We start from the raw sequence: 26,283 nt of genomic DNA, 5'->3' as shown, positions 1-26,283 counted from the left end.
CCTGAATGCACTGAAGCAAAAACATCCAGGGAGAAAATGAAGATGTTTTGTTCTTACAATTACCTGATGAAATCTCACAGTATTAACGTGTACTGCAATTATAAAGAAAAAGGCCAAGGATGCAATTAGAAACATAGGAAGCAGTTCACTGCCACTTTCTTTTTTTTGAAAAACATGAGGGATGCTGACGTTCCAGCACACAAAACGTTTCTGCTCTTTCCTAATCAGCACACGTGTTGATAGGCAGTGATTACCTGGCAGTCTGTAGTATTTCTAATGAATTGCCCTATGAAGTCTGGTGTCTGTTTCCCTCCCTCCCCCTCTCAATCTTTCCAGTCTTTGATTTCTGTTTGTACATTTATTTATCTTTAACACAGGGAGGGTTTTTGAATGATCTACAGGAGACCTGGCCTCAGTCAGGCAAGCTTTGACCATCCTTGCTCAAAGACAAGGCTGCGCTTAGACTGTGCCTGTGGCCCATGTCAGGTCAGTACCACTGTAGAAAAATGGAGTTTGGTTCTTTCTCTTTTACCGTGTTGCCTTCATGTGTGAGCAGTTTGAGGGCCTGCGTCAAGGCTACGACTGCATGATTACATCTGTGCTACCGCGCCTCGGGAAGCCCTTGCGTGCACCGTTCCAAAATGGGATGTGTTTTGGGTGGCTCCTCCTCGCAGGCACGCAGACTTTTCCCCCCATTCCTGCAGGCTCTGGAAGCCTCTGCCGACACATTTCCTTGTACAGCATTTCGTGGCTCAGTTGCAGACTGTTTCTCAGTGCTTACTAACAAGTTCGGGCAAACTGCATTCGGGCCTTGCAGACACCTTCTGGTCAGATTGCTCTGGAGCTGCAGAGCGGAGTTTCTTGGCCAGAAAGGTCTTGTTAAATCAGGTGCGAGGCAATGCGAAGAACAGTCAGTGGTAGGATTATTCGCCTTATGTAGCCTAACCTCATCCAGTCACAGTGGAGCCTCTGCTGTGTGTGAAGCGTAGGAAGGAGCTCTACTCATATTGATTTGGATCATGACCTGTGCTTGGTTGAGAGTGCTTCTGAGTGTGGATGCAGGTTGTACTAGTTGTGTTTGGAGGAACAATCTGAGTTACAGTGTGACTATAAACTCCTGCCAAGAAAGGCCCAGGGGAGTTACAGTAGGAAACAGAAGGGGCAGTGAGTTTTCTCTTATGCTAGTGTAAAATTGGAGCAACCTAACAAAGTCAGAAGCATTTAAAACTTGGACGATACAGGCTCAGGCCTTTTACTGCCGAGTATAACATGGCAAGATCAGGGCTGTGGATATCGGACTGGATGGAGCCCAGGTGCTTATTTAGCAAATGTTTGTGGTTATGCCCATCGTGCTGGTGATAGTGTGCACACACCCAGGCACAGGGCCTGTAAACCTACGGCGGACTTTGAGCTTGGGAAGGCAGGCGCTGCTCGGCTGGGTGCATCCACAGCGCAATTACGCAAGGCCAGATCCTGCTGCGTTACAAATCAGGTGTAAAGGAGGGCAGAATGTGGCCTTGAAATTCAGTGGATCTGACATGCAAAAAAAACCCCCAACAAAACCCCAAACCAACAACCACCAAAAAACCTCCAAAACAACAAAAAACAGTCATATATGTGCAAGTATTACAAATATTCTGGCTGGCTTTTGAGTAGGCCGAAGCCCACTGAACAGGTATCATTCCACTCAGGCCCTAAACAAAAGGAATCTTTCCTTTTATTTAGTGATTTTTATTATGACTGTTGTAATTTCAAGAAGATATTTGTTTCCTGAAGTAGAAGGACCAAATTTCAGTGCCTTGCTGCTAGAAAGTATCCAGCCAGGGGAAATTCTGGTTTTAATTTTTGCCAACTCCTGAGCAATTTGCAAGTCACTGGTTGAAATTCAGTAAATGGTTCGTGAATTGCTTTGCAGATCTGGCTCAGGACTACCTCTGTACTGCAGACAGAGGATAACAGAGTTTGGGTCTCCTCAAAGGAATGGCTGATAGCACGGGTGGAAAGGGAAAGGTGTGCCGAGGCTTCCAGAACTGGCAAAGTCAAATGGAGGTTTTTAGATGTGATGCCCTTTCCTCCCGTTTTAGTGACTTCAGCAGAGTATTATCTGAAATACCAGTCTTGGTGTTTAAGCCTCAATCAGATGGGGTCTTTTCAATTACAATTTTAAGAATCCATAAAATCATCACTTAATCGCCTTCTGTTTTGGCAGATTCACTATTTTAATTGTTTGGGGTTTTTTCCTTTGTGGATTTTTGAGAGAGACAATTTCCAGGTTAAAGAAATCTTCCCTTTAAAAGTATCCTTTTCCTTTTTGGGTTTCTAGCTGATAATGGAACGTAATTTCTAACAAGACCATCAGCTTGACTGATCACAAATCATTACAGACCATTTTGAGCATAATACCTAAACGAGTCATGATATTAATGACTAATAATCGCCTTTATGTTAGGTCTTAAAGCTTTATTGTCCCGCAGTACAACCGGTTTAGTGGAACACGAAAGGCTGGAATGATCCGAGATGCCACTGGGGCTGCAGCCAAAACTGTGAGGTGTTTGAATCGCCTCTTACAGCGCCGGCTGGGATACAGTCCCTTTCGAAACACAGTCATTGAGGTAACTTAAAATAATCGTCGTCTTTCCAGATAGCGCCTGGTGCCGAGCTCTACCCCCCCCCTTCCCCCAAGTCTTCGTGCGCTCGAACATCTCCGTTTGGCCTCATTTTTGTGCTTCGGTGGTATCTGCACAGCCCAAATTAGCAGCGAGGATCCCACGGAAGGGGGCCGCCGCCTCCCTCAGCTCCCAGGTGAGCTCCCGGGGCGGGGGGCGGCTGGCAGCCCTTTGGCTCTGCTTGGGGGCCGACCCGGGGTAGGGTGCGGGGGCCAGCCCAGCGGGGGAGCAGAGCTGGCCGAGGGCAGCCGAGCCCCGTCCCCCGGCCGGGTCCTCGCCGCCGGATAGCAGGGATACTTGTCATATTTGCGGTCGGGGCGCGTTGGCACCCGCCTTTGTCCCGGCGCGGGGCCCGGCGCTCCCCGGGGAACCCCCGGCGGCCGCGCTGCGGGGGCCGCGCCGTCCGCCCGGGGCAGAGGCACGCGTGGGCAGCGCGGGGAGCCGCGCCGGGGAGCGGGGGGAGGAGGACGGGGCGGGGGGGCGGGGGAGGAAGGACGGGGCCGAGGCGGAGCTTTGACGCGGGCCGGAGGGCGAGGAGCTCGCCGGAGCCGCCCCTGTCGTCAGTGCTGGCGGCAAGTGCTGGGAGCCGGGGCTGGTGCCTCCTCCCTCCTCTCCTCCTCCATTGTATAATGCTGCGTGATCGCAGCCGCTGGGGCAGAGCGGAGGCTTAAATCCTCACGCCGCCTGCGCCTGCCGCCGCCTCCTCTTCCTCCTCCTCCGCATCCCACCCGGCCCCTCCCCGGAGCGGCGCGGCGAGGGAGCGACATATGGAGCTGCTCTAGGGCGCGAGTTTGCGACCTCCCCCCCCCTCCATGCGTTAGTTCTCAGGTGGAGCTGCATGTGGTGAGTGGGGCTGGGGGGCTGCGGGGTAGCGGCGTCAGCTCGGGGGGAGCGGGGGGCCGCGACACCCACTCCCCCCGCCCCGGCTTTCCCAGTCATCGGAGCTTGGTTTATCTCTACCTTTAAATTTGTGCCCGGGGCAGAGAGCTCGGGGCGGGTGTCCTCCCCCTCTCCTCCGGGGGGCGGGGGAGAATCGTGCTGAGATGAGCAGAGAAGTGAGAGCGACGGAGTTGCTCTTAAAAATACCTCACCCGCACGCCGATGCACGGGGATCCCGGGCCGAAGCAGGTGCCTGCGTGTAGTTGGAATATACTTTTATCGGGGCTGCTGTGCCGGCCCCGATAGTGCGGGCGGTTGTGCTCTCAAGAGCCGTGCTACATCCAACTCGAAGAAACCGGCTTTACTCCGGTAAGTTAGCCTGTGCGGCGGGGAGCCCGACGAGGCGGGAGGCTACAGCCTTGCTCCGTTTTACTAGCAAGAGCGGGGACTTTAGGGTACCCCTAAAAGTGCGTGCCGTAGTGCCAGGAGGGCTAAAAGGGCCCGGGGGAGACTTTCACTCTGCTGGAACAAAGCTGACATATGGCTGGGCAGGACCTGCCTGGCCCCGCTGACTGGACCTTTCCAGGGGTTGGTGTTAGGGCGGCAGCAGGGCAGGGGATTAGCGTGTCTTTTCCCTGAGCAATAGCGCACTTGGGTCTTCCTTGCCAGCACCGCCAGCACGGAGACGCAGGCGCTCGGGAGGGGGGAGCTTTTGTGAGCAGGGTGGTTCATCTTTTGGAAGCGATGGCGAAAAAACTCTTTATTGGGTTTTCCTTCAGGGTGGGGGAAGGCTTGAAAAAAAATCCTTTTGCGATGGCACTTTCATTTAGAGTGTTTGCTGCTTTACTCATGTCAGTGTGTCAGGATCTGGAAGGATAGTTCTCCTTAAGCGTGAAAATAGGAGTGCAGATACCTGCTGTCATTTCTTGCATTTTCTGAAGCACAGCTGGAAAACCGGGGGGCACTTTTGTTGAAAATCTATGGAGGGGTTTGTGTGCTGTCCCCCCGAGACCCTTAGTGGCTGATTTACAGCTACAGGTCAGCTGCCGGTGTAAAATAAAGCGAATCTGCCCATTTCATCTCTATCCGGGGCGGGGGGGGGGGGGGGCCTGTCAGCCCCCTTACCCGAACTTCAGTGTAGCACGTCAGAGCTGTTGCGTGTTGCGTGTGGCAGTCTGTGTTCAGACAAGTCCAGAGCTCTCGGGATCAGCAAAGTCCAGGCTCTCTCAGCTGGTGCCCGGTGAAGTCAGCAGGGTGGCTGTCGCTGCCGTCAGTGGGTGCTGGATTTGGCCACCGTAGAACATGCTCTTGCTCAAACAATGGTGGTAGAGGGCTTGGCTGCCCCCTAACATCAGTTTTATGCTTGTGTCTCTCACATGCAGTAAGCGGTTTCTATTTGTGTGAGTTGAAATGACACTTCCTTTTTATTCTGGTTTTTAGGGATTCACCTGCGTAAAATACTCAATCCAAATGAAGATGCCCGTGTCTTACGGGCTTCTCACAGGGTGCAAAATTGGCAAAGGCACCTCAGTTTCCATCTAAGTGCACAGGAGGCTTTCACATGGTAAAGCGAGCCATAGAAATTAATTGTGTTTTCTTACAAGTTGCTGCTACTTGTACTTATATTGCTTTAAGAAATGAAGCAGTTGATTAAGCAGGGTAAATTGAAAGTAGCCCTTTCTGCTTGAAGTTAAAATGCATACATTTTTACATAATGAGATGGTATCTTTGGAATCTGATTTAACATAATGAGCTAGTGGTGGTGGTAGAGATAGGAGGAGGATTAGCAGTTTGTGCTGCCAGACAGGTATCTGAGAGTGTGTCCTAGGGAATACTTCCATTGTCCAGGAAAGTGTTGCAGATCTACAGCTGTTATGTTAGATGCTTCTTCCTTTCGTGACTGATCCTACTTCGATTTGAGTTGGTAGCAAAAGCCACCCACTCCTTTTCTGCAGGAACTGGATTGGACTGCTAACGAATGAAGCTAGACTTTGTGCATATTAAAACACCGCTTTGATTTTCCTGTCAAGCTGATTTCTTTCTCTCTGAAGCTGATTAAAAACAAACACACAAAAAACCTTGTTAGCTGTAGGTACTTCAGGTTTTGTCTGTAGATGAAGCAGTCTTAAAGGGCATTAAATATGTCTGTAGGTACTGATTTATTAAGAATTGTAATTGTATTCCTTTATACACCTGCTCTTTTTAATGGGAAAGATGAAATAATGACAGTTTCTCAGTGTTTTGGTGGAAATAATAATATAAATAATCCAAGCACTCGAATTGTCTGCCTGAGAGGCATCAAGGAGTTTGAGATAATGTCCTAATATCAAGGAAAATCTCAAATTTCATATTCTAAATTTTTTTAGCTTCCATGAAATATAACAGATCTTATGCAATATCTAGTTTGCCATCATTCACACAAGCTGCTTTTATTTTTCCAATAAATAATTCATAGGAAAAAAAATTTTTTTTAGGAACTCTGACTTTTTTTCACTCTGATGTAAAACACTCCTGGCACAGTTCATCTCCAGCAGTGCTAACGCTAGACAGGTGATCCAAAATACTTGTGACTATTTTTGCTTTTATGTAACATCTTAAAGTGTAATCTGTCAAGCAAGGAGAATGCAGTACTTTGAAAGTGTAAGTAGTCTTCTGGTGATGTACTTTTTGTAAGGGCTGGGTAGCAAGAGAGACACCTTCTTTTAATTCAGCTTTACATGTGTAACCAGCTCATGAGGAGGCAGCTCCAGTTGCAACTGTTCCTTAACACAGACGCAAATCAGTGCCAGAAACAGCAGCTTTCAGTTACTAAGTCCAAAGATCAGGAGTGTTCCAAAGGAGAGAGCAAAGTCCAGCTTAAATGTAAGCAGGTTGGCAGTAAGCACAAATCTTTAGTGTAGATGAATCTTTGGCAAATTCCATTTTCTACAAACTATTAATTAGCAAATCTGAGAACAGCACTCATTTTCTTCAGGGGGGGACATATTTGCATGTTTTCTGCCACTTGTTTTATTTCTAAACTTCCATCAGCCAGAGAAACTGTGCTGTCATGAAGTGCCTGGTTTTTTTAAGTGGAGAGAGACCTTCAACATGTGTTAGTTCTTTAATTCTTTTATAAACAAAGTCAATTTTTATGTTTGCTGTAGTGGAGGCTTCAGGGTTTGTTCAGCATTACCAGTGCAAACACTGTAACAAAAAAGAAGATAACAATGCTGACTGTTCAACACAAGCAGGGGAAGCAAGCCCTGTAAATGCAGTGCTAACTTTGCTGTTGAGTGTTCTGAGCTGAGCTCAACTGAGGTTGAGGAAAAGAGAGTCCAAAGCAAATGTGTTTCTGGGAGACTGCAGAGATTTTGTGGAAGAAATAGGCCTGTATGTCCTGTGTCTGTACAGCACTGATCAAAGCCGAGTCCCTGCCCTCTGTCTCATGGCTGTACGGGTATTGAACGGTGTGTCGTCGTCGTGCAAAATAGAAACTGCATGGTGATGTTCGCTTCACTGATGGCTCCCAGTGAATGTGTCAGATGCTCGGTGTCATTGCAAAGTGGCAAGGAGGAGCTGTGAAGACGTGCTAAACCTGCAGCTGGGAGATTCCTCTGGCGCAAAGGGGAATTCCTGAGTGGGGAAGAGCTGATTTGAGGGGCATTTCCAAGGGAGAGCGGGACTGGTCTCTGGGGCATTGGGCAGCTGGCAGTACAGCCTCATCGGTCTTCAGAAATGGCTTTAAGTCGTGGTGAGGAGCAAGATGGCTTGAAAGGACCAAAGAAGCTGTCAAGTCACCAGGAAACAAGTTTTTGATTTTCACATGTCCCTTCTTTGAGGGTGGAGGCTCAGCTAGCTCAAGGGAGACAGCAGGCACCACCACATCAGAGTGACTGTGGATTCAGGCTGCTCCAGTGATATTAAAACCGTACTCAGAGTCCTGCGTTATGTGAGTTCATTATTCTTCCAAATAAGGGGCTGGGTTTGGTACTCTGCTCTGCTTGGTAGGTAAAACCAGAGGTGTTGCCATGTAACGTCTGAGGTTCCCAACCTATATAACATGATCACTGTTTTGAGGAGCAGTGGGCTTAAAGAGGAATTTCTCATTAATATCACTCTGGAATTGAGTTTTAAGTGGCATTGAATGACATGAGTCTTGGTCTGTGTAATTATTAGGAGCCAAAGCCTGTTTACTTTGCTTTCACACCGATAAGATGTATTGGATTTCATCTGACACATGCTGCTTCCAGTGAAGTTAGAATAAAAATTGTATTCTTTATATAGTACAATACAAAGAGAAAAGGGCAAATGTGGGTTGTTTTCTTTAATGTTATTTTTAAAACTGGGTGGTATATGGAAGTAGCAGAAGAAAGAAGTTCCCTTTTCAAAGGAACTCTTGAGTTGGTGGAAAGATCTAAACTCACTCTAAAACTTGCTTGGGTGATGTGTAACGAATAAAACTGTTTTCTCGATCCCAGATTTTCAGTTCCCCCAGGAAACCCTTGTGCTGTTTGAGCCACACTCACCTTTAATGGAAATGTGACAATTATCAGCTGTTTTCTTACAGTTTCTTATAGTAACCTGTAACATTAGTCTCTTAAAAACTTCTGTCGTGCCAGGCAGGCAATAAGGTTGAGTGAACTGCGCTATAGAAAGAACCACCCATGATTGGAGGTAAACTATGCGGATATATGTTGGGGTGGAGGTTGAAAGGAGCGTGGAGGGCATATTTGAAGCAGACTGTGCAACTGCTACAGCAGGTCTGACTAGTTTGAGATGCCTAAAGGCAGCTTTGTCTTAACTTCAGGTAGCTGCAAAATGAAGTTTAAAACCTAATTCAGAAATACATCATCATCTTCCGGTGCCTCCACAAACTCCTTACTTTTCATGTGTTTTTACAAGCACTCTTTCACCCTTGGAAGAAGTGTTTAATAGGTACATGTACACGTGCATGCATATTATTAGCATATTTTTAAAATACACATTTCATCAAGATAGGAGACTGGCGTTGGTGTGCAAACCACAGTGTTTTTATTAAACAGTGCTAACATTTTGCTTTCTTACTGCTTTGTGTGTGTGTACATGTGAGAGAGAAGCCACTCCATTTAAGCATTTTTTGTATAGCATGATTTGTTGTCAGTCAGTTCTTGTGCCTTCGCCTGTCCTTGTGTTGGAGGAGGGGCTTACACTTTATTAGTCTGTGCTGCGATCAGAGGGATTTTGACCAGGGCTGCTTTCATGCTGGCTGTCCCAGGGGTACAATAACCTGCTTAGGTTACCCTCCTGTGATCTAGCTCATGGTCTCCCTTACCCTCCTACTCCATCTGTTTGGCAAAATTGGCTCTTCTGAACAACCCTCCCCCTTTCCTCCCCTAACTAAAGTATTCCAGAAATAACTTGTGAATGAATAGAAAAAGGAGAATATTTTCTCTGTGTGTAACGTACAGTGTAAACCTTCCTGTTGCTGCTGTGCTTCCCCTCGTTGGCAGTGGAACATACATGATACATATGTGCTCTGATGCATGGTTTGTTTTTTTTTTTTAATTGTGGGGAAGATCAGTGTAATACTATTTTGGGTGAGGTGAATGGGTTGTGCCTGACTGAATATGAAATGAAGTTTAGGACATTTAGTTTCAGTTTCCTGATCTCTTCTCCTTCTGTATTTTCCACTCCCAATTTCCAAAGACTTAGTTTGTGGTTAAGTTTGTTTGTTCCATGTTAATTGACCTGTACTAAGCCTGCTTTGAAATACAGGTTTAATGCGCATGTTGTTAAAATATGCTATTAAAAGAGTATCCCCGTATAAGTTTATTTATTTGAGAATGTTTAAATTACTACACATAAAAGGTGGATCCCATGGTGGCTGTTTTAAAGGGTATCGCTTTGGTGTAGTAGTTTTTATTGTGAAATCAAGCAAGTGCCACAAAAAATGGATCTCTTTTGTCTCTAACTCATAGCTGTTACGGGTTGAGAATAGTTCAAGGCTGGCCAAAGTTCCTTTTATCAGTTTTCAGAAGGCTCCTTTGTTGGACGTGAAAACACATGCTGTATTTCAAAAAAATGCAGGAGTTTTTAGTACACTGACTGAAAGGCCAACAGTTATCATCTTGTCTAACATCACTTAACACTGTCTTAGCAAACATTCCTGTCAAATTTTAACCACCTTTTTTTTTTCACTAGTGGTGGAGAAATGTCCAACAGCTTTTCCTCCTCTTTAAGAGAAACTTGAGGGTGAGTGGGTGCTTTTTTCACAGAATATACTTGTTTGCAGGGCTGTGTTCATTTCATTTAAGCAAAAATGTTGAAAACAACTCATATGCCATATATCCGCTTTAAAAAAATGCCAGGGAAACACCTTTCTTTTCTCCTCTTTTAACTCCCAGTAGCGAGAAACTGGTTAGCAAATAAAACCTGCAGGCCAGAACCGAAAATGACTTGTCATTGCTGGCATGTATGTTACATTTTGCAGTATACATTTCTCTTTATTCTCTCTCCTCTTCTTCCCCCCTGCCATTTGCTGCTTTTCAGTTTGACTGTGATAATTTATTCAACACTGTTTTCAGAGCAATAACCTACTTTTTGGCAAACCATTCAGTTCTTTCCACAGTGGCGTGGATATTTTTTTCCCCATGTGTTTATTAAGGGTCTACAACAAGGGGGAAAAATGGATATCTTTGGGGAAAAGATGCTATGATATGCTTGAAAGCAAAGACTCTATCCGCGTAATTATGTATATGCAAGAAAAACCTCTGATTATACACAAAGGGGTCTCGTCTCTCTTGGATGCACGCACAATTCTCATTAACCTTTGTAGGCACATCCAGTGAAGATGGGTCTGTAATACTCAGTCCCTACATGGACTAAAAATACCATCTAGACCATGACATGCATGTGCTAGTAGAGATGTCTTGTACAATATAACACAACATTGCTGTAATCTATTGTTCAGAGCGATGTTGCAGAGGAGGAGGGATGTATAGCCAGTCTTGCTATTTCATCATTCTCCCTTAGAGTCTGACCAGTAGCATCTTGTCACTACAGGCGTGTAATTTTAGCAGTGAAAAAGGAGTGTATGTTTGCTAGCCTGTGTCACTTTCTGGTGGCTGTGCTCGCTCTTTCCAATTGTTTTGAATTTAATTTACAAGTAAGGTGCTGCTTCTTAGCCAGCACTTTCACTGTGCCAATGCCTGCTGGCTCTGCAGTGGAAGAAATGGAAGGCAGTCAGGCCTTGGCTGAATCGGGCCCTGAAGTGGTACACAGCCATCTTAATTGCTGCTGCCCCACCACTTGAAGAGATTATATCCCTGCTTCTTCCAGCACGGAGCTGTGCGCACTGGCTCTGGTGTGGCTCCTTGCCCGCTGGTGGGGAGATTTTGTTGTGCCGTGGCCCTGCTTCTGAGACTGGCATCTCCTGCTGCTGTGCAAGGATGCCCAGAGTGCCGGACTTGTGAAAAGAAACCATGATGTGGAGCAGGGGGAGCTTGTTGGCTGATCCCAGGAAGGCTTGTACGTAGAAGCCCTTGCATATTTTTCGGGTGACAACAAGCAGAGTCTGCTGAATAATCAGCTAATCACGTAGTACAGTGCGAGGAGCTGGCCTAGTGCTGTGCCTGGTTTTATTTACTGCAGCTCTGATTTCCTACTACTGATGCCCAGGTGTGTAATGCAGCTCGTGGTCCTTGAGCTTTTGATATTGGCAGCAGAGATGCTCAACCTGTGTGTACACAGCACACTATAATTTGATTCATGCTTGGCAGGCCTAGCTGCTTCCTTAACGCTGCCATGTGGAGACCCAAATTTCAACATAACGTTGTCCCAGCTCTTTGGGGTGGCTCTTTGAAGCACAGAGGCTCAGCCAAGTTGATCCCTAATGAAGAGGCTCCTGTGGTGGCACGGGCGCTGTTGTGGGAAGATGGTGCATGCAGCCATCCTGAGGAAGGATGTAAAGAGGATTCGGCACAGAGGTGACCTGAGGAGACAGCAACTTGGCAGTCTTGCTGAAAATCTCTCTCCCCCCCGTGACTAACCCTAACAAAACAGCTCCTGGTAGTGGGAAGGGGAGAATCCTCCACCCCGGTCTGGCTCAAAGCAGGTACTGCTGGGGTTGGTGGTCAGCGGGGCTGCATCTGCACCAGGTCTGCAGAGGGCTGAGGCGGCATTAGCAATTGTAGAAAGCTCGTTTCATAAAACTTCCAGTTAAGGACAAGACCAAAAAAGGACAGGCTGGGGTCTTGTTTGCATCTGCTGAGTACTGTTGTAAGGATGCTGATGGGAAGTCCTTTCTGAAGCAGAACATGTGAGAATTGACATTTTGGCTGTGTGAGACCTCTGAGATGATAGAAATTATTTCTGGGCAATCCAAACCCTTTTTTTTTTTTTTTTCCAGTAAAGGCAACTGCTTTCCTGTATGTGAATAAAACCTAGTTTGAATAAATGTTTTCTAGCCCTGATATGTTACAAAGCTATAACCCCTCTCTTACTTCGTACTGAAAAGAAGTTGTCAGAGTTGCTCCGAGCTTTTGCTCTGGACTTCAGCCTCGCAGCTGGTTTGAAATACGCCCAGCTAGCTTTCCACGCACAAAACCTGTGCAGTCTTGTTCACCTTCTAATTCTGCCAGGGTAGTCTTTAATGGTTTAACAAGCTAACAAGTGCTTGTCTGATTTAAACTTGCATTATGTTCTGCTACCCTGATAGAATTCCTAATATTATAAACACCCTTAATAACACTGCTATAATCTAGAAAACCTGCTCTCCTTTTTCCAAACAATTACTTAATGAGGCAGTAATTTATTCTAAGCTATATTTATTGGAGCCCATTCCAGCTTTATCAGACATACTCTGTTTGGTGTGTACAGTTAGTCAAAAACATTAAAACTGCTCCACTTCTTCCAAGGGAACATGTTACATTTAGCAAACTGACAGCATTAGAAACTGTTTCCAATTTAATAGAAGCATATGTTTCCTGCAAGACTTAACACACTACAGAGTAGGAGATTGCCTTAGACTGTGGCTTTTGCCTTTTTTTAGCATGGTGAAAAGAAGCTGGAAACTAAAGGCAGAAGTGAAGTTTATAGTTGTGTTTTTGGTTGTTTTGCTCACTTTTGTTTTTCAGAGAACCTTCTAGCAGGGCTGATGGGCTGCAAGTTTAAGAAACTATCAAGAAAGTAATGTGGGCGGCACATGTAGAGCTCTCACTCAAAATGCAGTTTCTGATCATTAACAAACAGCAAGAGCTTGCTTTGCCCTCTGGGCCTCAAATAGTACAGTATGCAACAAGGGAGAGCAGGCAAGGCATGAGGATGGAAACAGTAGGATCAGATTACAGTTTCAAAATATTGCTGGAACACGTTGGCTGGCGTTACGCTATGGACTGGCTTTATAATTGCATTGCTTATTTGCTAGGGAAGGCTTCACCTTACTTTGTGATTAACATGTATGCTCCTTCAGGGACCTGGGGAATCCAGGCTCCAAGTACAAAGTCAAGCCCCATGAGAGCTGTATGACTTCAGATGCTCGTCAAATGAGAGTCTGAGCTTCCTCTGATGTCTTGTCTCCTGTTTGCTGAGAGGTTTCCTTGTGCAGTCCCTAGCTGATTCCTGCTTAGATTATCCTCCAAAAGCCACACACTATGGTTTCCCTTCTTATTTCGATTTTAACTCGAGTCTAGAAAAGACTGCTGTCACTCAGCTTGCTACTTGCTCTCCCCCAGTCTTCACCTGTGCTGCTTCTGGAAGAGCTGAGGTTCACCCGTCCACCACAGGAGATGGGAAGAGTTTGGTGCCTATTAAATATATGTGAAAAATACCTGCCACTTACAGTCACTGCTGGCACCGACAGACTTGCAGCGAAGGCTTGCAAACATAAAAACAATTCACTGTACTCTCTGGAAGCACTGAGCTACCCAGGAGGCCAATTTTTTGATATAGCTCTAAAGGAGAGTTTTGTAAGTGCTTATTAAACCTCACTCAGTTAAAAAAAAAAAAAAAGGCACTCAGAATTAATGTAAAATGTGTCAGGGAAAACAAACCTTGTAAATGGGAAATGTCTGACCACTGGGTCTGGAGAAGACAGAAATCCCAGCACAGCTCCATTCCCTGTACCTCTTTTCTAGGATTGGGGGTTTTGTTTTCTAACTCATGTGTGACATGAGACCCAATTCTTATCAGGCAGTGGTTGTTGGGAGTCCTCTCTGAGCCAGGCACCATGGACGCATTACACTGAAACAAGTAAAATCTGCATCAGATCCTGAGAAGCAGCCTTGCACAAAAAAAAAACAAACCAAAACCAAAAAACCACCAGAACCCAACAAACCCCCACCACCCGTCAGTGTACAAATTGCAAGCCAGCTGCAGCATATTGAACGTAGCTGTGCGTTACTGCGTGGTACATGCTGTACTAGCTCCCAGGGATGCTGCCGTGCCAGAATTTAAAGACCCCAGTGTCAACAGATGAAACCTTCAAGGAGGGATGATTTCCATCACATGGTGGCTGTCACCTCTGAAAATCCATGTTGCTTATTTGCTCCGGTCCTGGAGTTAAACCTTGACACCTGGGCTGTTCGGCTTTCTTCCTTGTTTTTAGCAAGGCTGGGAGAAGGTGCCAGATTATACTGGCGTTCCCCTTGACTGTTCCCTTCCTTTCCAACTTTGAACGGGAGGAGGATGCCTGTGCTCTCGGAGGGCAGGCTGGCTCCCAGCTGCTGCAGCAGGTTTGCTCTGCTTTGCCAGGATCCTGCAGGCCAAGGAGCATCGTTCCGTGGTGGGTGAGCCTGTGGTCCTGCCCCAAGGGTGTCTTCTTGAGGTTCAGCTGCTCTACCTCTCACTGCCATGGCCTTGGGGATTGTGGAAACAAGGATAGGGAGAGAGAGAGTTTTACCTGTTTGCCTCCCTAGCTCTAGGGGACAGATGCTTTGAAGTCTGGGGACTGGTTACAAGTTCAGGTGGTCCCTCAGGCTGGATCTGGCAGCACTGAAATGCCTCACAGCAGCCCAGCCTGCCTCTGCTAGCTCAGAGGATCCAGCCCTCATCTTGCCAGTTGAACCCAGTTGGCACAAAAGGCCTTTTTATTTTGGTCCTGCAGCTATCTATGCCAAATCCTGATCCTGCTGAAGTCAGTAACAAAACACTCATTGACTGCTGTTGGGCCAGGATACAGCCAATGCAACCCTCAAGGATGAGGAGTGAGGGATGAAGGAGAGGAAAATAATATTTCATGTGCCAGAAGTGACACAGAAAGTGCTTGCGTAATTTACTGGATAGAGTCTCTGAGAGACCCTGGTGAGGTTCACTTACACCTGAGGTTTGGGAAGCTTTGTTTTGGGAATGAAATGTGCAAATTCAGTACTCTCTTAGAGGTTCGGGGGCTTTTGTGGTTTTTTTTTCTGCGTGTGTGTGTGTGAAGTAGTCCTTTATTTTAATTCCCCCAAGTTGCCTTTTTCTTTCTGTCTCTCTTTTTTTTTTTCCCCCCTGTGGTTTTAATTACGCAAGATTTCAGAAAGTAACTGGTCCTGCTTTAAACTCCACTTTTTGCACGAGCCCCTGCTGTTCACATCTCTCCTTCGGCTTTCAGCTGCGTGGGGAGGAATGGTTGCCTGTGGACTCTGGGGTTTGATGCTCTTACCTTTTTGAGCAACGTGGCACTCGTTCTAAAAGTGAACTTTGCTGTATTAAGCTGTTCGTCCTCTAGACCGACTGATAGGCTGGCGTAAATATGTGAGTGGAAATGTGACTTCTTAAAGATTCTTTTCCGCCGTCCCTCTTGGTGTTCGGTTCCTCTTTCTTTTTTTCTTCCTGCCTGCCTTGTTGAGCGGGGAGGGACTAGTGGGTTGTGGAATTGATTTCCAAGAAAAGCCCTCAGTCTTGAGAGACGTTTTAAACTAAACTGTTAAAAGCCTTTGAGAATTAACATTAAAGGATATTTTTATTATTGGTGAGATAACCAAATCGCTTTTCTCCTCCATTTTTACATATCTAGCACTTCCGTATGCCAAACTCCCAATTATTAAAGACTTCAGAAATAGTCCAGCAGTGACAAGGTATAACGTCCTAAGTTCAGTCGATAAATACAGTACTTCTCTCACGATGTGCGCGTACCTCTGTCCTCTGGAGAGCGAAGGATTCGTCACTAAGTGGGCTCAGAGACGTAGTCAGGCATTGCACAAGCTTTTCTGTGTTTAATCGATGATGGTTGACTCCAGAGAACCACCCGCTCCAGGCTGATTATCTCTTCTACTAAGCCCCAACTGCATTTTTTTCCAGCTCTGTCTGAAGAGCATGCAGAGCCAATAAAAGGAAGCTAAATGACATGCAAATGAAAAAAATACATATTACTTTTGTTTTTCAATTAAGAAAAGCCAACTCCCAAACAATGCTAGGGTTTCTCTGGCTCAGAGGCGCGTGCAATCGCCCTAAATGGGCAAAAAAGCAAGTTGAATCTTTCTCAGCAACAATGGTTCAGCTTTTGGGTCTGGGTCTTCCAGAGCTGGAGCCAACTGGTGGATAATATTGAGGAAGATCTCCAAGTAACTCCCCCCACCCCAGTCCCCAGATAAATGCAGTATTCTGGTTCCACATATATAAGTAATATTGAAAACTAACTTGGATACCAAAACCCTGCAACACCCTAGATTAAAACAACAACAACAAAACGACATCCCATCTTGACTCTTTAATGCTTGGCCCAAAATGATGTTTGCTGGCAGACAGATGGAAATGCAGCAGAAATATTTCTGGCTGGAATTGCTGCTCAGCCAAAACAGATGCACAGAAGACCCTCCGTGGACATGACCCCTTGTTGCTGCCTGTATAGTCACGCAATTTGGTGGGTTGCTGTTGTCTGGCTCACCTCATTACGGCCATATGACTTGGTAGGCCAACTCTGTCTTCTGATGCTTGGGAGAGTGCGAGTAGATCTCATTTTGTACTGATCTTTGCCCGACTCAATCTGTAAGCTTGGCGTTTTCATTCTCCCAGCAGGAGCTTTGGCTGGAAAGGCCGGGAGCAAAGTTTTTGAGATGAACAGAACTGAACCAGATCAAATGTTGGCATTGTACAGCTTGCTTTTTTTTAATGTTGTTCAGTATCTTAAGACGTACAAAATCAATTTCTTCAGTGTAGAGATGAAACTGTGGGTTGAAGGAAGGAAGAGATGGTTTGAACTGTAAAGAATAAACAGGCAATGTTTTCTTAAGCTGTGGCAGTCAGAAACTATAAAATTCCTTTATGGAGATCCAGAGAAAGGCTTGCAAGCCTGAAGCCAGTCTGTTTTTACCAACTTTATCAGTTGGTCTAAAAAGATACCACCTCCTTGCTTTCCTTAGAATGAATAAAGTGATGTATGGAAACTGGAGGAAAATGTTTTTACAATTTCCATTTGCATGCCAAAGGAGAAGGGGGATAAAATAAAACTGTAAAGCTGAGAGTCTACAGGTGCTTATTTGAGCCCTCTGTTTTGGGTAATAAAATCCCCTTGCTTAGGCTAGCATCCTGCTTTGCCACTTTAGTGGTTAAACTCACTTCAGAGAGCATTTCTGGGGAAAAGGAAACTGAAAGCTGCGCTGAAAAGCTAGTAGGTGAAATTGGGAGTTGCCTGATCTATTTTATCTTTTAAAAGGACAAGATCTGAACCAAGCTATGTGAAGATAGAGTGAGATATGAAACCTTGACAGTCATACATACAGGAAACCTTGAATCATTTCTAAGCTTCCTGGAAAATGACGTAGTGAGGTTATCGTTGTATTTACTAGTGATGATCCCATAGCTCTTACCAATCAGCTTAAAAAATATCTTCGCCACCAGCACCTCAATCTTGGATGCAAATGGGCTCAACTGGGTTAATTCAAAATGCCTGCTGATGTCCCCTGACAATAATAATTAATAAGCAAGCACAGGGAATGGAGCATGGCCACCTGAATGGTCTGTTTTCTTTATCATGGGGGAAAAAGGTTTGCTTTGTGCAGTGAATATTTTTATACATTCCTCGCAGAGTCTGACAAACTTCAAAACTCTTCTCGTGCCCAAGCCATTTAAAAATTTCTCCTTTAAACAGAGCATTGCAGAAGGAGCACTGGTATGTCTTTAGGACAGAGTCTGTCTTTTTTCAGGGGGAGGAGATGGTAGGAAGGGATGGAAAGCTGCTAGCTCTCCTCCTAACCCATTCCTGCTTTGAAAAAGTGCTGGACTTGGGCAGGGGTTTTGATTCTTGCTAGCCTGGTCCTCCCTTTCTTGCTCTATCTGTCCGAAGTGGAAGGAAGCGTGTCTGTTGTGAACATTTGAACAGCAAACCCCCCCTCGCACCCCAAACCCACGTGCACAGCTCTGGAGTAGTCCATGGAAGTGACACTAGGGAGCAGAGAAAAACCAGACTTCGGCAGTAGTGCTAAATTTCAGAGGTTTTGTTCACCCGAGATTCCAGGCGCGGGGATCGCTGGTAGCTGGCCAAGGAGCTTGGATGGTAGCCTACCATTCCTCAGCTCTGCTCAGCTTGCCTCCCTCCCCCCTGCCTTTCTTTCTTTAATTGCATAATATGCTAGAAAATGATCTGGATTTGGGACTTATTTTTAACCAGAAGAGGCTCACTTCACCCAATCTGATTTTGGATTTAACGTTCAGCAAATGCTTTCTGAAGCTCTTTTCTTTTTGCATTGAAACCTTGACTACTTTTGCCCCTCTCCAGCTTCGCAAGGGCTCTTTGCTTTTAAATGCTTGTCAGACATTCTTGGGGCTGTTCGCAAGTCCTTAGCTACTGCGAGACCAGCGTACGATGATCAAATTGGTGTTAGACTTGCCTGGTGCAGTCATTTTGCAGGCATGTATCCCGTTGGGGGAACTGGGAATTGTACTCAAATAAGGAAGGCGAGTTTTGTCTCCTAGACGATAGCTAGGTGATAGCTGCATAATAAAGCTTGTATGAGAGGAGTCAGGTTTGGGGTTAAAAATCTATTTATATGCCTGTTGCAACGTCTCTCTGGGTAGCTGGAGCTAGAAAGCATCTTCTACTTTTTAAAAAAAAAATCAGGGAGAAATCTTCATGCCATTTTATTAAAATTTTGTTAAATGGAGAGAGGGATGCAGGGATGAATAGGGGGCTGTCTGTGATCCTATTAAAAGGGCAACTGGGTTAGCACCTCACTACTGTACCTGGGAAAATAAGAGAGGAAAGCCAAACATTTGCCCTAAGATGTGGAAGCAGGCCAAGCACAGCTGCTGCTCTGCAACGCCTGCGATCCTACTCCTGTCTCCGTAGGACTTTTCCTCGGGTGATTTGATGCAGCCCATGGGACAGGCAAGTGAAGTGTAGTAACAGTCTCTGCTCCTTCTAGTTTTGAGTTAGATTTGATAAAACAGCTTATCTGGTAAACTGGGTCCATGCAGGTAGTGGGGGAGAGGGTCCGAGGGAACCAGCCGTCTCACAAGCACTGCCTGTTACAGGGATGGTGCTGTTTCACCCAAGTAATCACAGATATTTCAACAGACCAAACCCTGGCTACTCACCGAAGATGGGTGGTGGTGTGGGGCAGAAGGTTTCTGACCCTAATGCCCTCCCCATTCAGATGCATAACGTTAGGTGGTGCATCTGTCACAGCACAGCGATTCCTTCATTCCTCTGCATTTAAGGGGATCTTCATGTCACAAAAATAACGGTGACAAAACAAGGCTGGGACTGTGCTGTGTAGAGGAGCATTTCCAGGTGCTCTGAAACATCTTGGAAGAGACCGCACCAGGGACTGAACTGCCCTACTTACTCTTAGCTCAGAAATTATTTACAATGTGGGGCAAGTTTGGTAAAATTCCTTTTGTTTCCCTCTTCAAAATCTGCCATCTGACCAGGAAAAGCACATGCATTTATGCTGATTTTTGTTTCTTTAGAAAGCCCTAGGGCAGTCTTTTGTTCTCAAATGAAACCTGACATGGTTGTAGTCCTGAGCGAGGGACGTGCTTTGATGGGGAAGAAGTGAAGACAAATGCTGCATCTGGAGCAATGCATTCTTGCTCTGGTGCAAAAGCTATTCTGTCCGTGGCTAACAAGCTCCCAAAAGTCTTACTGGACGAGGCAAAGGCTGCTGGCATTGCCTTAGCCAGGCAGAAGCTGAGGAAGGGAGTTCAAACACCGCTATGTGAAAATGCTTCCCAGAAGAGCAGGGGCTGAGAGCACAGCCCACCCCAGCCCTCTGTCAGAGCTGCCATTGTTTCATGCGCAGGTGGGGACGCGGTGCATCCCCCCCAGCACAAGGGGCAGGCAGGTCCCATGCTCCCACGTGGATTCCAAGTGTGGGACTAGGGGTGCTCCCCGGGGGCCCAGTTCCTGGAGGGGGGTGCTCAGCGCTTCAGGAGACACCAAACTCCTTTCAGGCTTTCTGAGGCAGCCGCCCCTGTCCTCAAACTGGGACCCAGGCACTGTCTGGATTGAAGGCCCTGGATGCGGCAGCAGAGGGTAGTGCAGAGAATGGTCTTGGGGATCAGGCCAAATGACCTGATGGATCATCATCTTCATCTGTAATTTATCTGAATGTAACAACTGCAGTTCCTGCTCTAGCAGTTTAGTCCTTGTGTGATCAGTTAATAAACCCATGAGGTCAGATACGCATAGATCCCGCTGTGCCCAAAGGGTTGAATCTCCTGACTTCACCAGGAAGGTTTCTCTCATTATATGATTGCTTGAGCCTTGTTCCCCTTCCCCCTGCAAAGAGACTTATGAATAAAAAGGGAAATTCATACAAGAACCTTGGTGTATTGTGTTTGTATTCCCAGATATAGTACTGCAAATGTAAAGGAACGTTCGATACAGTATCTGTGGCTTGTGCACCTATGTACAGATATTTGGGGACCATACGTTTAACAGATGCAAGACTAAAATTTGCTGCCAAGCACGCAAGGGCTTGAGTTTTATAGATGCCATTTGAATTCCTGCTTGGAATTTACCAGTGTACCCATGCATAAACATGATGGACCAGAGCACTGTGTTGAGGCGGCTTCTGCTTCCTCATTAACGCTGCTGTGGGCCAAGAGCGAGTTACTGATGTGGCCAGATTTCCGCTCATGACTGTTCAGGGTAAGCGAGGAGAGGACAGGCAATCTGTCCACACCACACGTGCAAGGGAGTAGGTGGACTGGGGTGGTGATTCAGGTGGGAAGAACAGGCTTCAAGCTTTGCTGGCTTCATCGATGCCTTCTCTTTCCTTTCAGATATATGTTGGGGAAAGGAGGAAAGCGGAAGTTTGACGAGCATGAAGATGGGTTGGAAGGCAAAGTGGTGTCTCCTACTGACGGTCCCTCTAAGGTGTCTTACACCTTACAGCGTCAGACTATCTTCAACATTTCCCTTATGAAACTTTATAACCACAGGCCATTAACCGAGCCAAGCTTGCAAAAGACAGTTTTAATTAACAACATGTTGAGGCGAATCCAGGAAGAACTCAAACAAGAAGGCAGCTTGAGGCCCGTGTTCGTGACCGCTTCGCAGCCCGCCGACCCTCTCAGCGACAACTTCCGTGAGGCCCAGCCGGCGTTCAGCCATCTTGCCTCCCAGCCCCTTCTCCCCACTGACTTTGTAAGCACTACGCCCCTGGAGTCTTGCCTCACCCCAGCCTCTTTGCTCGAGGACGACACTTTTTGCACTTCCCCGACTGTCCAGCACGATGGTCCGACGAAACCACCACCTCCTGCTCTCCAACCAGTCAAGGACAGCTTCTCCTCAGCCTTGGATGAAATCGAGGAGCTTTGTCCAGCACCTACCTCTGCAGAGGCAGTAGCAGCTGAAACAGCAGCTGATGACTCTAAAGACCACCCCAGCGAGTCCAATGTTCAAAAGCCCGAGGGCCTCCCGGAGAGCAGAACAGCCGAATCAAAACTCATGGACTCGCTACCTGGCAACTTTGAGATAACGACTTCCACAGGTTTCCTCACAGACTTGACCCTGGATGATATTCTGTTTGCTGACATTGATACGTCCATGTATGATTTTGATCCCTGCACATCTGCCACAGGGGCTGCCTCAAAAATGGCTCCTGTCTCAGCAGATGAGCTCCTAAAAACTCTTGCTCCATACAGCAGTCAACCAGTAACTCCAAATCAGCCTTTCAAAATGGACCTCACAGAACTGGATCACATCATGGAGGTGCTTGTTGGGTCTTAAAATATAGAAATATAGCAACTTTTTTTTAAAAAAAATTTTAATTTTAAGTACCAGTATATACACTTGGTAGTATTTCCATAGTCCCTCCCACCCCCAATTCACAGCACTGTGCATGCATCCTTGCTTGCCTTTTTTGAAAAGAAAAGGATCACACTAGTTTTTGCTTCAAGCAGAGTTGGAGTGCCTTCATCCATGTATGACCACTTTTAATGTATTTTTTTTAAAGTGGTTCCTCAAGGAAGACCGAATATCCTGGTATAGGAAAGAATATGTATTGTAGACAATGTTATGTTATTACAAAAAAAGAAGAAAAAAAAATTGTAACAGCTAAGCACAAGGATTATGTTGGGGAAAGCTGTAAATTGCATGTGCATATTTGTCTATTTTTTCTATAAGTTTTATTGCAAGAGGTAAAAAATTTTATTATTTAGATAATCTCAATACCATTTTAGCCCTGTATAGGTTGACTTAGCAATTCAGCCTTTTGGAGGCATTAACCTGCTCCTCTTTAAGTGTTGCATTTACATGGCTGTTTAGAAACTGCTGCCCAAATTTATTTTATATTTTTGTACAGATTCTGCAGTTTATGATATTGTTTTTTCTAAAAACAAATGCTGTTTATACACACAAAAAAATAGCTATTTTGATAGGATTTGCTCACATAGTTCCTGCATAATTCAGATGTACAAGAACCACTTGTACTTTTATACAGAGTTGTAATGTTTTATATGTGTATGGTGCAAAGAGAAAATTGGATCAAATAAGCCTGCAGTCGGTTTCCCTGAATGCAAACAAAAAAGTGCTTTAAGAAAGGGCTGGGAGCTGCTTCTGCAGGAGTTTCACAAGTGTTTGCTCCCTGCTGTACCCACTGCGCACTACTGTGATTCCTGAAACTTAGAGCCATGTCCTTTTCCAACACGTATGTGAAGCAGTTGGCAGGAAACAGTTGTGGAACTTCGCCCGAAGAGGTCCTGCGCACCACCACGGCTGCAGCCTCCCTGCCCCGGCATCGGGCCGGCATCCCCGAGCCCACCCGTGTCCCCCTTGCCGGGGCATCCATCCTGCGTGACGTGGAGCGCCTTAACACGGCGGCAGATCAGCACTTCCTCACCTGAAGCTCCTGGGAATGGTTTTGAGGGGGCATGTGCCCGTCACCCGCCGAGAACCACCTCTGCTGGCAAGCTTCCTGACTGACGGGCGTATGTGCGGAGCGGGCAGAAGACCGGCATTGACGGTGTCCACTCGCCCTTTCTTGGAGCGTTTCTCCTTCCCTCTCCCCACCTCACTGTGCTAAGTGCTGAAAAAGGCAACTTCAGTATTACTGCAGTGAAGCTCATCTCTTACCTGCACTGGATGGACTCATGTTAATATCCATTGCTGTTGAAACTGGAGCCAGTCGTGTTACATCACTTGGCATCTCGTATAGGGTTGGTTTCTTGTATCAACTGTGTTACCTGCTTTACACTTTATAGACCCATTTTACAACGAATATACAGACACAGCTTTCTATGCATGGTCCCGTTCCCCGTAACACCCGAGAAGTCTTCTCATTACTGCACCAATAGCATTTTTTTAAGTTCATTGTGGTGTACATTTAATTTAAAAAAAAAAAAATGTTTGCAATGTATCATGCCTATTGCTGAAGTTGCTATGGCATTTTAGTTTTTCAATGGTACTTTAGCTGTTGAGCACCGGTTACAACCTATATTGTTGACATGCCTATGGCTTCTTTAGGAATAACTTTTATATTTATTTAAGAAATTTTAAATTATGTTTTACGTCATTTGGCAATATTCAGTCAATTCTGCTCCCTTCTTGTCATGGATGAAATTGGGTCTTGTCTGCCTTTTAAGGAGGCAGCTTTTTATAAATTGGCACTTTAAAACAGGCCATATATATTTATTAGTATATAGCTAGATGTAACATAGATATGCACACAGACACAGTATAAAAGCAAATACGTTTCGCAATGAAGGAACTCCTAATCGAAATGAAATGCGTCATGTACAATTACAAAATGCGCTTTTGGCTCCTAATTCATCTGCTGGGGTGAGACATCAGGCTGGGGGAGGAGGGGGGGGAACTGGCTGAGCAGGGTGTGTGTGCTTTCTTCTTTTTTTCCAAGCCAGACTCAGTGAAGCAGCAGGATTGCTGATGGATTCGCAGTCTTTTCCTTACACTGACTACAAAAAAAAAAAAAAAAAAAAAGAAAAAAAAAAGTTTTGCTTCAAAGAGAAAACCCTTGACCAAGCGTAGCTTTAGGGACCATCAGAAGTGAGGGGGTGGGCAAGGAGGGAGAGACAGTCTGTCTCTCCCCCAGCAGCGACTGGATGTTGCTCAGCTGCAGTCCTTGGCCCTTGTAGGAAAACAGCCCTGCTGGATTCTGCACCTTTCGTAACTGGGAGAATGCTAGCCGTGCAGGACCCCCGTCTGCACCAACATGTAGGCATGCAGTAACTTATTTAAAAACCAATTTACAGTGCGCCGGAGCTACCTTTTTTTTTTAGGATTACTTGTGCATTTAAACAAAGACCGTATGCTAGTCAAAAGTTCATAATGAATGCCAGTTTTGGGGAGCTGTGCTGGCATTTAAGTGGGGTTAGTTGAAGTTTTTGTATCCACAGAACAGGAGACGAGCTCTAAATCCACTTTACCACTTGGAGGATGATGTCTGTGTATCCTTGGTGCTGAAGCGCATGTCCTACGGTAGAGGAAATCCCATAGGACACAAACATACCCGAGATAGGGGCTAGATAAAAGGTCAGCAAGGCTGGTGCTGGTCCGGAACCATGGCAGGCTGTGGAGGGAAGGGCTCAGTGGTGGCTTTGCCACGGTCCAAACAGCAGCCACACGTGGAACGTCTACACCAGGGATGGAGATCGACATTAATGTGCAATGAAGTGACAAGATGGGAGCAGAATAACAGAGCTTTGGATTTGAAGTGATTTTTTTTTTTTTCCTGTTTTTCATAAATTATTTATTTTTTTTTTCCTTCTGTAAATATATTTATTTTATTGTGAAGCTAACAACATCTGGATTGTAACATGTACAGAATGTATGGTAGGAATGTATTCTCTTGTAGGAATGTAAATCTGTATGAAAAAGGGTATGGGAGCCAGATTCAGAGAAAATGAATTGAGTTCCAGTCAGGATATGCATGGTTCACAGGACTTTTTTTATTTTTCCCCACTCTTTTTCTAATATGGGTCTGGTTGTTTGAAATATGCAAAAAAAGGTATGGATGAGGGACAGTTTTATGTTCAAAATTAGTCACAGTCAGGCTCCTACCCCGCCAGCTTCTCAAGATTGGCCTCCCCCGGCACTCTGCTGGAATCTGCAACAGGAGCCAGGAGCAAATGCAATCATCTCCATCGTGCTGGCCTGGTAAATATTTGAAAAAAGTGATTTTTTTTTTTTTTTTTTAAGGGTTTGTGTTTTTTGTTTTTTAACCACACAAGGGAAGCCCAGCTGAAGTCCCTGGGGCTGGATGGCTGAAGAAGGTTGGAGGATGTTGCCTCCAGCCCCAGAAGCTGCGACAGAGCTGACACAGAAGGTAAGGCCAGACAAGGAGCCGCGACCGCACGCTGCACACGTGGCAGAAGGTTTGCTTGCTCAAGTTCAAACTCCCTGTGTTGCTCTGCGCGTCCCACCGACCTGTCCTCGGACCCCCCCAGGTCCCCTCCAGAGCCCGGTGGGACCCCACAGCCCTATATGCAAAGGAAGGGGAACCTTCCTCTTCAAGAGAACATTGTTGAGCAGCATCATATTTGGCTGCATCAACCTGCCACCTTGCTTGCAGCCATCTAGAACAGCAAGACCCTACAGCCACTGGCTGAAGCAATGGCTGTAAGAATGAATTCAGGCCTTGTGAAAGGTTGCGTGGTCTTTCCTCAGTGCTGCGTGGCAATAGCCTAGGTTGTTTAAAACCAATGTTTTGAATCCAAAGTTTACACTTTTAGCACCGTGAAATTGAGTAAATTGTAATGGGTCCTGTCTGACAAACGGTTTGAGTCACTCCGGCATATCATGAACTTTTTGTTCTTGTTACAGGGTTTCTTTTGGTTTGGTTTTGGGGTTTGTTTCCCACTCCCCTGTCGGGTTTCAGTACCCTGCTTCTGTGCAAGTTGCTTTCAGTGCTTCTATTAATTAATGAGACTGAACATTTTTAAATAAATTAGTTATTTTTTAAGCACTTTTTCTGAAAATAAGCCTAATGCAAGTTCTGGAACCTCTTTAAAAACACAAATTGCAGATAAAAATCCCAACCTCAACTCCTATCTAGTTCCCAGTGTAATCCGTACTAGTGCCTACAAAGGCCAAGATTCTGGAAAAGGTGTAAATAGTGTGACATGTTCAGTGCATGGTTGTTTGAACAGGGCTTGTTATTGTTTAAAAAAGAAAAAAAAAAAAAAGAAGGCGGCTGTATTTCCCCTTCCCCTCCCACAGACCTTAGAGCTGTGCCTTTTCTATGCAATATTACAGACATATACATCTGAAACCAGATTACTGTATTCACATGTAGGTATGGGCTGTAATCAAAAAAAACAATTGGACAAATGTACATGGAAATGAGCAGTCTTACTTTTGTAGTTTTATATTATACAATAAACAATTAAAATAACA

At 45.6% G+C, this 26,283-nt stretch overlaps 1 protein-coding gene and 1 long non-coding RNA gene across 7 annotated transcripts in view; both read left to right on the top strand.

The window, feature by feature from the left end:
* Positions 1 to 22,559, top strand: part of SERTAD2 (SERTA domain containing 2) — an 80,864-nt gene extending 58,305 nt beyond the window's left edge. Inside the window, exons 1-2 of one of the 6 annotated variants that reach the window (XM_075749686.1) lie at positions 467 to 486; positions 20,712 to 22,559. In XM_075749686.1, the coding sequence (XP_075605801.1) occupies positions 20,716 to 21,660 (945 nt within the window). In that variant the 5' untranslated portion in view covers positions 467 to 486; positions 20,712 to 20,715 and the 3' untranslated portion in view covers positions 21,661 to 22,559. Of the gene's footprint in view, positions 1 to 466; positions 487 to 2,669; positions 2,803 to 3,213; positions 3,510 to 3,735; positions 3,915 to 20,711 lie in introns of those variants that run through there. The other 5 variants (XM_075749684.1, XM_075749681.1, XM_075749687.1 and 2 more) reach the window with 5 other exon arrangements.
* Positions 22,560 to 22,771: 212 nt separating this feature from the next.
* On the top strand, positions 22,772 to 26,283 carry LOC142601153 (uncharacterized). Its single transcript, XR_012834782.1, has 2 exons — positions 22,772 to 23,087; positions 25,119 to 26,283. It is a non-coding gene; the product is annotated as an uncharacterized LOC142601153 (long non-coding RNA).

The sequence above is a fragment of the Balearica regulorum genome, chromosome 3, assembly GCF_011004875.1.
Source record: "Balearica regulorum gibbericeps isolate bBalReg1 chromosome 3, bBalReg1.pri, whole genome shotgun sequence".
Classification (NCBI taxonomy): domain Eukaryota; kingdom Metazoa; phylum Chordata; class Aves; order Gruiformes; family Gruidae; genus Balearica; species Balearica regulorum.
This window is presented reverse-complemented; position numbering and strand designations above follow the sequence as displayed.